Source organism: Osmia bicornis, chromosome 4 (genome assembly GCF_907164935.1).
Source record: "Osmia bicornis bicornis chromosome 4, iOsmBic2.1, whole genome shotgun sequence".
Lineage (NCBI taxonomy): Eukaryota > Metazoa > Arthropoda > Insecta > Hymenoptera > Megachilidae > Osmia > Osmia bicornis.
Genome location: NC_060219.1, coordinates 2404151 through 2418598, shown reverse-complemented (window position 1 = coordinate 2418598; position 14448 = coordinate 2404151). Strand labels below are relative to the sequence as shown.

General features: G+C 46.7%; 1 protein-coding gene across 1 annotated transcript; it reads left to right on the top strand.

The window, feature by feature from the left end:
- The first annotated feature begins 4758 nt into the window (after window positions 1–4758).
- LOC114871025 lies at window positions 4759–6039 on the top strand. The gene is made up of 2 exons (XM_029176445.2): window positions 4759–5156; window positions 5253–6039. The coding sequence occupies exons 1-2, from the start codon at window positions 5122–5124 to the stop codon at window positions 5590–5592; spliced, it is 375 nt and encodes a 124-aa protein (XP_029032278.2). The 5' UTR covers window positions 4759–5121; the 3' UTR covers window positions 5593–6039.
- Window positions 6040–14448: the final 8409 nt, after the last annotated feature.

The window sequence follows — 14448 nt, the reverse complement described above, 5'->3', positions numbered from 1 at the left end:
TCGGTGTAGCCGTATCACGATAACAAAGCTTCGGTGATGCGATAAGACCGGTCAGGCTCAGCTGGCTTTTCAGCCAGGCAAATGATAGCAAGACGAAGGAGAAACGCGATACCATGCCCGTAGTATCGTCGCGTCTTTTTTATCTTGCCTTGTCCGCTCGTCGGCTACTGTTACCGTGAAAATTAGCAATTTGCTTGCGGCTGTAAACCGTTAACGAGCAGGTAGAACGCGACACCGCACCGCTTTTTCCACGCTGCTGTCCTCGAGTGCTGGAGCACCCTCGACACACGCTCGTTGCGTGACATTTTCAAGCTACTCGTGGCTCGAGCGTCGTCGCGGATCGCTCGATAACGCTAACAAATTCTCGGGATGACGGAGAAACGACGGAAACGTTCGATAAAGGATCGAACGGAGGGGATTGGAGAAACGTTAGGATGCACGTACAGGGACGTAGAAAGACAGCTGGGTTATACGAAGGGAGCGATGTCATAAAAGTTTGAATGAAAAGTGACTCGATTCTCCATGACTTCTTAACAACGGTCGCGATTTATTCATAGCTACGGCCGCGGCGCGGACCTCGTAGGTATAGGCGCAACGCGTTCCCAGTTCGCATTCAGGAAAAGTTTCTCCCGTGATGCGAAATATTTAATGGCCACGGGGAAAATGGTTTTCTATTGATCGACCGGGCATTTTTGTCGCGCCATTAATACCGTACGGCGTACGCGGACAAAAGGGACTGCGGTTTCTCCGTCGAGACGGTCGATTTAACGCGGTCAGATTAAAAACTTTGATTAGTTTCGAAAAGTTGGAGATGACGCGACGAAGAAATCTGAAAACGAATACGGAACACACATTCAGAAAAGTAAAATTAATTGGTGATTATTGAATTTTCTTTGCTTCGAGCATCCCTTTGATCTTTAAACGTCCAATAAGACCTTCCTCTCGACGTCCCTTCACGGTGTCCCGATATTCAAATCGAATACTTTCCCGAAAACCAGCCGGAAGAGAGAAACGCGTCGACCCTCGTGAAATATAAGAGGGGAGAAATATCTGGAGACACATTACGCTCCTCGGTACGTAATCGCGGAGGGTGCGACGGCGCTTTCCTTCGAGATAGGACCAGGCCTGCCAAGGGTGTCCTCTTAAAACATCCCTTTCAGATCCCAGGCGAGCCTTGGGACGGTGTGAAAGCCACTGTCGTGAAACCGCACACTTAATTTGCCTTGCAAAATTCAGTCCCTCTTTTTCTGCTCGTCTTCTCGCCGTCTCTCTTCGTTTCGCCCTCGTTCCGCTGTTCGACGTCTTCCTTCCTCTTGCTCGAAAAGATAGCCGGCTCGAGTAGGGAGAACGAAAGAACCCGGTTCCCCTTTCTGAAAAGGAAAGACCGTCAGAGCATGGCACGGCAGGGCAACGGAGGAGGCAGCAGAAGGGAAGGAAGAAAGAAAGAAGGGTAAGGGCAGTGTGGTGGTAGAAAAGTGTGCTTAAAATATTAACGCCGTAGGCGGTGCGCGTGGTAGGGATGCAGCGTTCTTTGTTCCACGGCGATGGAGGACCTCGACTGAGAGAAGGAGGAAAGAGGGTTGTAGCGTGAAAGAGGGCCGCGCAAACAGCCTGCAGCAGTGACGTTCAGTTCTGTTGGCAAACCACCCCGCTCGCTCGACCCTCTATCCCTCTGCTTTAGCAAGCCCGACGTCGTGCAAAATAATATATGAAATATGCGCCACGTCGAGTTTTCCGCCGCGCCGGTGCGGCCGAAACTTTCTTCTCTCCCCCGTTGCCGGCCAACCTAAGGGGTGTGAAGCCGAGACTCGAGTGGCGAGCTACCCTGTCGTAGGGGGAAACGAGGGTCGCTAATGAAAAACCTTGAATTTTCCATGAAGGAATTACGGCTCTCGGTGCCGTGCAAGCTCTCTTCTTTACCCCCGTCGTCTCGTCTCGCCTCACCTCGCCACCGCCTAACGTCGCGTCGTCGAAACCTTCCCCTTCGTAGCTTTTGCACGCTGTACTGCAGCTACCGGATTATTTTCAGCCACCGTCCCCTCTCACCGTTTTCGTCCGCGACGCTTACAGGGAAGAACCGGCAGCTCGGATAGTTACGAACAAATTAGGATTCTCGAGTAAACCCCTCTTTGCTTGCCGATGACTCCATAGCAAGACGCGCGGTGAATTTCAATCCCGTTTGAATGTACGGGCTGGTCTTATCGAGATTAGTGCTTGATTTTCATGGCGAGCGCGCCACCGTTATAACGTCGGCTTTCTCTGCCGGAGAATTTATCGATGCATCTCCGACTCGTAATGAGCGTTTCGACAATCTTGCGCGTTAATACGTTCGAAATGGAGGGAACTCGTAATGATATGTTGATAACGGAATCGTTCGACGTTGTTCGCATTTTCCTTGACTCGCATCAGTTTCCTGGAAGGAAGAAAAAATAATTGTCAATCGCTTGTAATATTATAATTCTCAATTAAATTTCTAAAATTCGTTCCCAATAACACGGTATCGTCTACCGTCGAGCCGTATCACTTGCGTTCGACACGAGATGGTCGAATTAAATATTGCAAGCGGTACGTTTTCTTGAAAACCCGATACAAGCAGGGACCAGAACGATTCCTCCTCCCACGTACTGTAAAGACAGGAAGCTTGTAGCAGGGTGGTCTGTACGAGCGGAAAGGGTCTCGTATCGTCGGAATGGGCGAGGAAGAAAATAAGAGCAAGAAGCACGGACGAGGGAAGAAAAAGGGGGCGGAGTGGAACATGGTGAAGCGAAAATAAAGAAAGGTCTCAGACTCGATAAACATTGCGTGTAGCTGAAACGTCGTCGCGGAGCTACGTAACCCGTTAACACGGGCACACGCGGTATATACTACACGTTCGAGCACACAACGCACACAGTGAAATTCAGCGACGCAAAGCACACACGTGCGGTTTACGTGCTTGCACATCGCCACAGAGAGTGACGTGCTCGCTCTTGCACAGAGACGCGGACACTCCGGGCACGGCACGAAATATTTGAGTTGCTTGGCAAACACGTAAATGTAAACGCGGCGTTTACATTGACGTTTACTTTTCGCCTCCCTGCTCGTCCCGGCAGCCGCTCGACGAGCCCCTCGGGCTACGACCAAGGAACCTCGACGACATTGCCGGATAACGGGGACGGAAGAGAAGAAGGTAGACGGTGACGAGGAAGACCGACCGTGCCCGGATTCAGGAAGGACGACGAAGACGAAGGTGCAAGAGGAGGAACCGTGAGGACGGAGTCAGGAGCGAAGGTTCAGGCGGAGGTGGCGGCTGACGCCAGTGGCGGGGAACTCGAGTCGACTAACCATCGGGCAAATATTGACCGAGCGGGATATTGCTCCCGATGCTTGTTTGTTTATTTCAATACCCGTGACCGATGGGCTCGATAGAGGGTTGCTGTGTGCACAAGAACAAGAGAGGCTAACGCACACACTCGCAAAGTGCACCGTGCGTTTTGTGTGCTAGCAACAAGAATACACACACGCACGTGCGTGTGTTCCTTGCGATCGTGGGTGTATCCTACGGATACGGAAAAACGGTTCGTATATTCGTGGAAGCGCGACGAATGGGAAAAAGAAACACGCGTGCTTTCCCCGTGTCCACATTGATCCATTTATATCCGAGTGATATATCCAGTTTGGAGCTTCTTCGAGAACCGTCGGGATAGCCAGACGACGACAACACCGATAACCATTCGGACAGCTCGTTCCATCCTATCCTATCGTTCTATAGAGGATTCGGTGGAATATCCGGAGGATGCGATATTCTCAGCCACGAAAACGGGAACGTTATCTCTTCTGTCTCGACGAGGAAGAACGCTTTGCATTTTATTCCCCTTTGGAAGATTCATAAAGTAAAGTCCATCTCTACGAGGTACGTATCAAGTGTTGGCACGGAACTCAATCAATGGCTCAATTTCGTTAATCAAAGCGCGGTCTCGCTTCTGGGAAATCAATTCGATATTGCGTTCAAGCGAACAATCCAACGAAATCGGCGAACGAGCGGGCGACTATACCTGTACCGTATTGTGCCAATAATATATCAAGTTTATGTATTCAACTGTACGAGTCGAACGTCAGCGTTAATTGGATAACTGCGAGCAGTTTTATGAAAGCGATACCAACGATCAACCCGGCGCATTTGTAAAACTTGGAATTTATGTTCACGATACACCGTGACCACACCCGGCTAGTCAGTTTATACAGTGAACGTGAAATTGAAATAATTAAAACGTTCGCCGATTTCGCCGCAGGAATTCTTATTTCCCGTTACAACGAAACCGGCGGTCGTTCGCGGGGCCCGATAATTCGTGGCGCGTTAAAAGAATTTAAACTTCTTTCACGGAGGGTGGTTAACCAACGAACGCTGTGTTCGTTTTTCTTTTCCAGTTTCTTTTTCAGCGGTCGGTTAAGCGTTGCCTCACCACGGCGCGCTTATCGACACCGCAATCTTCTCTCGAATATCGTTGCATAATTTGCGCGCCGCGAATATCATTATCGCGAAAGCTGAGAAGCGAAGAATTTCAATGAAACGTGGTGGTGCGCGTTACGTGATCGCACCGCACCACATCGCATCGCATCGCAACGTGCCACGCGTGTGAAACTACGTGGCCATTACGCGACCGTAAGCGTCGCGTTTACCCCGCCTTCCCTTTGTTTTATCTCTTTTGCCAACGTAACGGTAATAATATTCAGCCGGACTCTCGCTAAATAGTCGGTTACAGCTACCGCGATAACCATCTTATTGCTCCGCCGATTTATTCCGTTGTACCGGATGTTTCGAAGCTTTCAAATGAAAAAGGTCGCCCGCGATACACAGAGGGAACGGAGACGGGAGCACGGGCAACTTTACGACTCGCGAACGTTCGTATAATAACGGTAATGAACGTTCCCTTTTTCCTCGCAGCCAGCACGGTTCACTCTCTGTTACAGCCTCACCCTAAAAATACCTATCTCTTGACTCGATCTAACCGCGCTAACTCACCTCTCCGCTTTCCCTATGATCCATAATCTGCACGCGATTCGCACGGGCAATGCCGTTAACGTCGTTAAACAACGATAAAGGTCTCGTTTACTCGCGTTTCATACGGTTCCACGACGTCTATGATTAAAAGGAAAGAGAACATCGAACGACTACCGTAAGTCTACCAAACAATAAAGATAAGTTATATAACGTTCCGTAGCTCTAGCAGTGACGGAAATATTAAACTCTTTATTGTATTTTTATTTTTTAGGTGCTCATCGATCTCACCGACTGATTCTGAACGATTGACGCAGGAGAAAAGTCGGTGGCCACCGGTGGACACCGATCACGAGGCGAAAATGAACACGTCGCGGCGGATGTCAGCCGACGCCGGGCATCGAATAACCCGTTCACACGTGCACACGTGCGCGCGACACATAGACATACGTACACGTGCGTGGGCGTTGATACACCTTCGGAACACGGGCGCACGGAACGCGAGACACAACAACGCCGCCACGTACACTATAATAGCGGTCCACGTGGCCTGGCGTGGCAGACAGCCTGTCCGCGGACGCACGTGTTCCTCGGCACGTTGTCGGCGATGGTAGACACGCGTACACCTTGTAAACCCGGCCGGCGTCGACCCAACAGAAACAATTAAGCTTAATTAATAACTACTAATCCGCGCGCACCCCCGACCGCACCGTCCTTGTCCAGGTAACAGATCGCAGCCGCTTCGTTCCTATATACCGCCGCCCACAACACGTGAGCAACTACAACACACATAAACACGCCTCGATCGACAGGCATCCACGTGCAATCTCGTTAATTACCTTGTCGATTCGTTGTTGCGCACCCATCGACTTTCGCGCGACCACCGACATAAAAGCCTCTTCAGAGTATGGAATTACTGGAACAAGTCCTACCCGTTGCGTAAGCTTCGAAATGCTTTTAACTCTCTCACAATGAGAGCTCTATGTACGTCGGTTTGATCAGATATAAAAGAGATTTTCTGTATACCAGCGAAAACACATTGTACGCAAGTGGACGAATAAAATTGTTGAAGGATTATATTCTTCTTGTGTAATTATCTGATTGGTAGCAATCACAATGGCTGCATGAAAAGCAGCTGCATCTGTGATACACCGTACGACTTCAGAAACAATTTCAATGAGTTGCAGTTGAAATTTTTATTAGCGTTCTTTTCAAAGCTTGGATTTGACGGCTTACGGGTATCATTTGCTTCGGCCATTTAGATAAGCATGAGACAAGGGAAATTATTTCAATCGGTTTCTTATAATACCGCTGTCGAATAGATTTTTGCGTTCGTAATTGGAAAGGATAGATTACGATCATTATAATAATTGTTATCGTTCCTATTATTATCGTTCGTATGTGCAATTAGCGCGTCACGAAAATACAATTATCGCATAATGAAACGCCATTAATTACTACGTTTCTTCGTTAATAAAGCCAGCGTGGGGTTCTGAATTGTAAACAACCGCGGCCCATTATCCGCGACTACTTTTACATGTTTGAGTCATGGCTTTGTTATCACGTTTCACGTGGCAACGTTATGTCTGCGCGCAATGATGCCGAAGATCAGTTTCGATTGGAATTCGCAACAGTCAGCGATTCCTCGATGCCTGATGGCACAATATTTACCTTTACGATTCTTAATGGAAATAATTTCGTTTTTAGTTTACTTTCAACGAACGCTCCAACTGATGTTACTTTGCTCTCTTGATAAAGCAACATCGATGCGCGTTGTTTGATTCGATCGATTCGAGCTACCATTTACAAATCGTCGAAAAAAAAAAAAAATAAAAATAAAAAAAGGCCACCGAATCTTGCATCCACGTTTAAACGCTTGTCACCGGTACCGAGAACCAACTCCAATCAACATTCAACAATTCTGGAAAATAAACGAATCGGTACATAAACGTTTTCATCCATCGAGCTATCCAGCGGAGGCAACAATCGTTCTTTCGCATCGTTTCCCTATAAATACATTGGCGATGTTGCAGCCTCCGGGCAATTACGATCGAAGCAACCCGTTCCGACCCTCTTAACATTCAAAATCCCTGCCTGTATCTCCCACGCGATCACCCCGAGCCAACTGGCCGATTTCACGCACGGCCAATCGCCGGATTACACGCAACACGGAATCAATCTACAACGACGCTCGATTCAAGTCGACCGATCGCAAAACGACCACCGGTTTGAGCGTCACTGTCGAACCACTTGATTACGCGAGTTAAGCGGTCGCAGCTCAATTCCGGTTACGATCGAACCAACCCCATTGCCCGAAACTCACCCCTACGCTCACCCCCCTTTTATCGACGACCGTCTCTATTTCCTCCCTCGCTCGTTGTTCGCCATCGTCGTCGTCATCGGTGTCGTGGTCCGCCTCGTTTCTCCGTGGGTAACGTGCAAAGCCAACCAAACCCCTCGGCTCTAACTTCCGTAGTTGTTTGCCGGCAACGTTTCTCTTCTCTATCCCGTCGATGCACGCACCATCCCCCGCACGCGCACCCACCGACCGTACACCGGCTTTGTATCGGGCTGCTCGGCCTGCAGTGGGGTGCGTCTGCCTCGAAGCCTGGGTTGCAGGCACTAAACGTAATTAAACGGATAGTTTCCGCATTAGCCGCGATTGGATAATCATTCATTGATTATCTCGGCTATACGGGGTGACAGACAATGCGTGCTCGCGCTCCGTACACGTTTAACCGAAGAAGAGGCGCGTGTGCGCGTACGTTGGAGTAACACGTACCGAGAGGTTTCCCTGCGCCCCTTCAGGAATCGCATGCATCCACCGACGGGACACGACGCCTTTTAATCGCGCAGCTGTTTACCGACACACCGTCCCGTATCTTGGATCGCTGACCGGCAGAGTGATTTATCTGGCAGAAATTACCGATAATTATTTCGCTCGTCCCCGCGACCCGTCCTACGCCACGAGTGAAACGTCGCCGTTGACGTTGATTACACCGCACACGCCGTACGGTTGGCGAGCCGAGGCGGCCAAAGCAACGCCACTCCGAACGCCGATCAGAGATATCCCCGCGAGGGTTGCTTGTTCTTCGATAATGCGGCCCTCGCTTACGTGCCACGAAATGGGAGGGTATTTCGTGCTCCCGTCCACCGCGGCGAGCCTTCGCGATGGAATTAAGATTAATCCTCGAATCGCTTTCCGGGATTATTTAAGACACCGGTCTTGTTGGACGTGTGAATTACAACTTGATGAATTGCGGCCAAGCACATAGTTACCAGCCGCGCTGGCTGATCGTGTAACGAATATTATCGATGGTAATAAGCAATTATTAATACGCCAACGGAAATCCTTGACACGTCGAAAAAATTCGAACCGATGGAATTAATGTTCGGCGTGCTCGTAATACCACGCCGCCTTCCTTTTTAATCTCGTCCGAACGAGTCGTGAAACAAAACAACATCCCGAGGAAGAATCGTCCTCGAAGAATCTTAATAGGTATCCTTGTCAAATCTCGATTGCATTTCCATCGAACACGATTACCGATCGTTCGCTTCAATTTCTAGATCTAATTTTTCCCCCCATCGCGATCGTCTCGAACGTTTCAATCGAATCAACTTCTATTCAACACCGTGCTCATCACGCGCTTAAGGAAGATAAAAAGGGACAGGAGAGTCCTCGCGTGCAAAGAAAGCTCGCGTGTCTTCCATCAGCGTGCGTGCACACGCTTGAGAATACGTGCGTGCGAAAAACACTCTTGCCCGGCCGAGTTATTCGCTCGAACACCCCCCGGGCGAGTGCAGACGCGCGCGGCTTATGCAAAAGCCTGGCTCGATAACCGCGTCGTGAATTATGTAAGGAGGACGGCACGACTCTCTAATTAATTCGACTTCTCGTGACGATCGGAAAGGAGAGTTGCTCGGTCCGACCTAACAGCGAATCGCTGTTCGAATTCCTTGCCTTCCTGCACGCGACGAGAACCTCGTTTCGGGGCAGGATTGAACCTCGTTCTTCCAAGAATTCGTGAAGATATTGCAAATGGTATTCGAACCTTGTACGATATAATTGCTGTGTTTAGAATTTTATGGTACTTCCTGGTTTTCAAAAATCATTCAGGAGAGAACGAATAAATATCTGTGCAAGCATAAAATTCAGTTGGTCAAATAAAAAGAATCGTAAAATTGGTTAGCTTATGGAGAATGCAAGAGAGTCGATATCGCGGAACTCGGCAGAAACGAAGCGGAAACCCCGTAATATCGAAACAAGCTGTGCCCGGGTAAATAAGAAGCAAACAAACCGCACCAAGTCGATTCTTTTTCCCCCTTGGTGTTGCACACGCTCGGCTGTGTTTTTCTTTTCACTCTTCTACCGGGAACACCTTCCAATGCCCTTTTCCTCGGAGGTATACGATAAAACGTTTTCGCGTGAGAAAATGCTAGAAGGCAATCCGTAAGGAGACGCGCGGAACCAACGAAGAAGAATGAAGTCGGTCGAAAACGTCGAAAGGTTACGTTCTACCTTCTTCTTTTTTCAACCAGTTCTACGTCTTCCTTCTTCCCGACAGAGGATTTCTTTTTTACCACCGACTTAGAACTCGAAACGGCCATTCTTCCTTCGGGCCGAGTTCACTTAATTCGAGAGGAGTGCGCGAGTTTCGTGGAAAGAGTTAGCCGAAGAGAAGAAACAACACGAAGGAGGATCATCGAGGTGAGAGGAAGATTGTAATCTTTCGCGTTTCTTCGTCATTTAATTCGAGTTGTTTCTCGAGACATAATTGCACACCTTTTTTTTTAAGTGGCAGGCTCTGAAAAGGTCATGCATTAACGTTTAATCATCTCCCCTAACAATGCAATTAGCGATGGTGAAAGAAATTTTTGGATCGTTATTACAACCCTTAAAATTAGCGAAGCCCCAACTCCTAAGTGATTAAATGGTTGAAACACAATACATAAATCGTTTTATGTTCCGCAAATTCTATTCGAAGGATTCGCCACTTTATCTCAAATTTCCTTATCTCCTTATCGCGATACCGGAGACGATGGTAAGAATACGTATCGCCGGAGATCCTAATCTTTTCGAACGTTAAAAGGAATCGAGAAATCGAGTCATCGTGCAAACGTCAGAACGAGGAGAACAAGGATTTGTCGTGGCTGAGCAAAGGGAGAAGAAAGGGATTTCGGAGTGGTTCGAGCGTTATAACGAATTCTTTTCGGATTCCATTATCGTCGCACGCTCCAATTATTCTCCTCGTTCCGAGGAATGATTTATCTCCCCTATTGTACCGCCCTTCCTTTGATAGCAAGGCGCAGACTACGCTCGTGTTTCGAATCAATTAACTTCGTGACGTCAGTCAATGCCACCATCTCCGCCTATTTGCGTGATGATTCCCTGTGGAACGAGCTTATTGACTTATTAAAGCTTGCTTCTTCCCCGGAATTCGATTGGCTCGAATACCCTGGCTACCAAGAATCGCGAGGGACCAGCAATCTCTAGCCCTGTCGCGTTAAGCGGTATTTAAAGAACCAGATAGATTTCTGCAAATGTTTAAACAAGATGTCATTTTTAAATAAAATCTCGAGAATTATACGAGACTTTAGAAACTCGAGTTATATTTCATTTTGTTGTACAGTATTTCAATCAATTACTTGGTACCCTTTTCACACCTGTTTGTGCTACAGATAAAATGTCAAAGAAATTCCCAAAAACAATAGGAATTCACGTTCATCGGTGGAAACGGTTTCGCGCGAAAGGAAATATTATTGTTGGGCATTATCGATAATTACTGTCGAGTCACTTACGAAACGGCCTTTAAAATGAAACTGACATTTATTAAACGGAATCGCGGGCCACAGCAGCGGTTGCGACCGATCGATTACAGTCGTAATGAACGAACGCAAACGGCCGCGTTAACGTTACCGAAGATCCAAGCGGAGTGGCGCGCGTGTTGGTACACGTGCCTCTATACACCGTATTTGTGGACTGGCTCGTCCGGAAACCGTTGTTATCCCAGTTCTAATTCGACTAACAGTTAAATTATTACCGAACAACCGGCATTTCGCGGCCACCAACTGTGCTCGCTTTTGTTAGGCTGGTCAGACTATTGCAAATTTGTTGTCACAACTGCGAGAACACGATCCTGACGCGTTCGAGACTAGGAGTTTATTATTAAACGATAAAGTTCCTGAATTATTAATTCCGTACCTATTTTATCAGCTCACTTATACATTAATCGTTTCGCGTTAGAAACGAATGGAAATTAAATTACGTATCTTGTAAATTCAAATTTCTACCGTTTCGAGCTTTTTAAATGTTAAAAAATGAATGTTGACCGTACCGGAGCACGTTCCGCACGGAAACAGGACAAATCTCGACGCACGTTGGGATTAATGAAAAGCACACGGAACGCCGTTAATTACAGGAAATATTTATTAAAATCCGAAATACGCGATCGAACGTGACGAATTTATGATTTCAATCAACGAGGGAGAATAAGCAGGACGCGTCATTTGTTTCTAATATTTTTCTTTCATTGAACGGCCGCACGGTAATAACCTGTACGATGTATCGAAACGTCAGGAGACAATAATTGCCGTCAGGAATACGAACGAACGGAAAGAGGAAACGTTGTACGTTTTTCGAAATGGATCGGCCAATTACTCGCCGGTTCTTGTTTCTCTCTCGCTCTTTCTCTGTTTTTTTTCCCAACCCGTGTTTTCCTTTCATTTCCATTTCGAAAGCTACCCTACCCCAACGTCTCTGTCCTCGTCCAGCTCTTTCTCTCGCTATTTTAACTCACCGTTCCGAACGTCCACGTGCTGGTAATTGGAAATTTCGCGCATCTGACCCTGTTCACGTGTTCGCCACCGCGGCTTCAATCCGCACAACGTGTGTACAAATCGCGCGGAGGAAAAAGCCGGAAACGCCGGTTGACCGAACGAACGAGCATCGCACGAAACGGTTTTACAGCAGTAATTTGTTCCTGACTTCTACAGAGAAAACTATATTTAAAAGTCATTAGCGTGCATGGCTCCCTGTAGCCTGCGAAAATGTTTTCCATTAAAAATGTTGCGCCCACGCCCATGTATTTTCTGCTCGAAAACGTCGAATTAACTTATACGAATCGGAGCGGACTTTTTGATACTTTTCGACAAAATCCGGCGATTTCGTTTCACGACAAATAAATGGTATAATTAAAAATGGAAATCTATCGTATCAAACGATATGATAATTTTTTAAAAACCTTGACAGTATCCGGACACATCTCATAAATATACGTTTTCACGTTACTTTATTCAAAAGTGAATATTTGAAGATTTCCACTGTCATTGTTAAAGCGAATGAATATTCAGCGTAACCTGATAATTAAATGAACATACTCAACGAAATTTACCTTGCGTTCAAGAATTTTCTTTCATTATAAATGCTCAAGGGCTTTGTTTATTAACTATAGTATGAAGCTTCAATGCCGTAGAAGCTCCGTGAATATCCAACTCGCTTAATAAAATGTTTTTAAAAGTAACAACATAAAACAACACAGCAGAAATGTAAATTAATGTTAATAATCCCCTGTATTACCATAAAATAACCGCTTCTATTTTTACTCGTTCAAGCCTATTTCCCGCCTATCTTATTAACTTTAAAAGCCTTAAAGTTTCAATTACTCGAAACTCATTTCTATACTTAACAAAACTGAAAGGTTATAAATTTGGAGACATAAAAACGTACAAAATAAGAAAAAACTAGCAATTCATGGTGGTAAACGATATGCTAGACCTCTCAGGTCATAAAAACAAATTCCTAAACTAGCTTTATTACCAGCCAGGCATTTTCCAGGCAAACTTTTCCTTTATCTCCTTTGCTTTATTGTCCAGGTAAAGCAGACGATCACTTTTATTGTGTGGTCATTCATACTATACGACGATTACGGTGATTCATCGACCGTCATTTACATTCAACAAATAAAATCCTTTTACACGAAAGAGACTTTCCTTTTCAGGTAGCTCGTATTAAAATTTCTCCTCGTTTAACACCGAACGATACTTTGTTCGAGCCTAAAATTCAAGCACAAGAGTCACTCGAGGATTAATTTTTCACTTAAGTGTTCCAAAATTTATTCTAAATTCCGAGAACCTATTTGCCGAATGACTAACGGTAATACCCGTCCTTTCGCATTAATGCTCTTCGTTTCCTGTAACACGGCTGCAAAGTCATCGAAAATCGTTGCAACGCAGAACACGTTAAAAATTCCATTGCTCGTCGATCAGGTTTGTTGCATCCATTGGCGTAATTTTTTATACATTCCAGTAAGTTTTTACAAAGAGAGCCTGTTCTTGGTCCCTATTTAGTTACGCCAATGGTTGCGTCTTGTATCAGCGGTAACAAAGAAAAAGGAAAAAAATAGATGGAAAGAAAAAGAAGAGAGAAAGGAGGTAGAAAGACAAAAAGGGTAGAGAATCAGGGCCAGACCGGTTCAGGTTTCGGGCGCGAACGATGATCATTAATAATATCCCTGCCTCGCGCGTCTCCATTTTACGCCGCTGACAATGGACAACTGTGTAACAATAATGTTCCGGGTTCCCCGTGTATGACCACGAGGGACGAGGGTGATGGCGGTGGTGCGAGGATGTGTAGACCGTTGGACGGTGGTCGCCGCGAGGAGGAGAGTGGGAGGCTGGCATGGACCATCTAGCCGCGCCGCAGTCAAGTAATGAAATTTGACTGGAAATTAACCACCGTGGTGTATGCGCACACGTCGCTGTCGGTCTCGGAAGTGGCGCGTACACGTATCCGGTCGCGTGTGTTTGTGCGTGGCCGGCCACCCTCGCGGATCAACGGCGGCGCGCACGCGTGGTCGAGCAAACAACGTACAAGATATTACGAGAGTCGCGGCCCATCAACGGGGGAAAATAATGGGCAACCGTTTCGTGATAACGATGAGTTAGCGTTACACCTCGCTTGTGTATACGTATATCACGCACCTCCACCTACTACCCGCTCCAATACACCCCTATTTCAACCGGTCATTGTCTCTCGCCCCGTCCCTCTCCCTCTTTTGTTCCGCTCCAACCTCTTTTAACATCGTTTCGCTCGTTCTCCTGTATCTGTATTAAATTTTCAAACGGTATGTATTCATATCCCGACTTGCGCGATCCCTCCTTATTAGATTTTGAGTATGCAACGTTACGCGAGTTCCGTTGAGTATGCAATTAGGAAAGATTGTAATAGACCCTTAACAACCGCCGATGGAAAGTGGAAGTTAAATGAAATGATTGAGGGTATTTTGAAGTAAGTATCTGTGAAAAGAAAGAAGGTAAAACGGCAAATGTTCGAGGAAGAGGAACGTCTAATCGAAGGCTAATAGGATGATCGAAACAGCAAAAATCAGTGGTACACGTAGAAGCTACGTAATTATCGTTATTTACCGCGGATTGCGTGGACCGACACGCTACCACTAATCCGGCAGCAACAG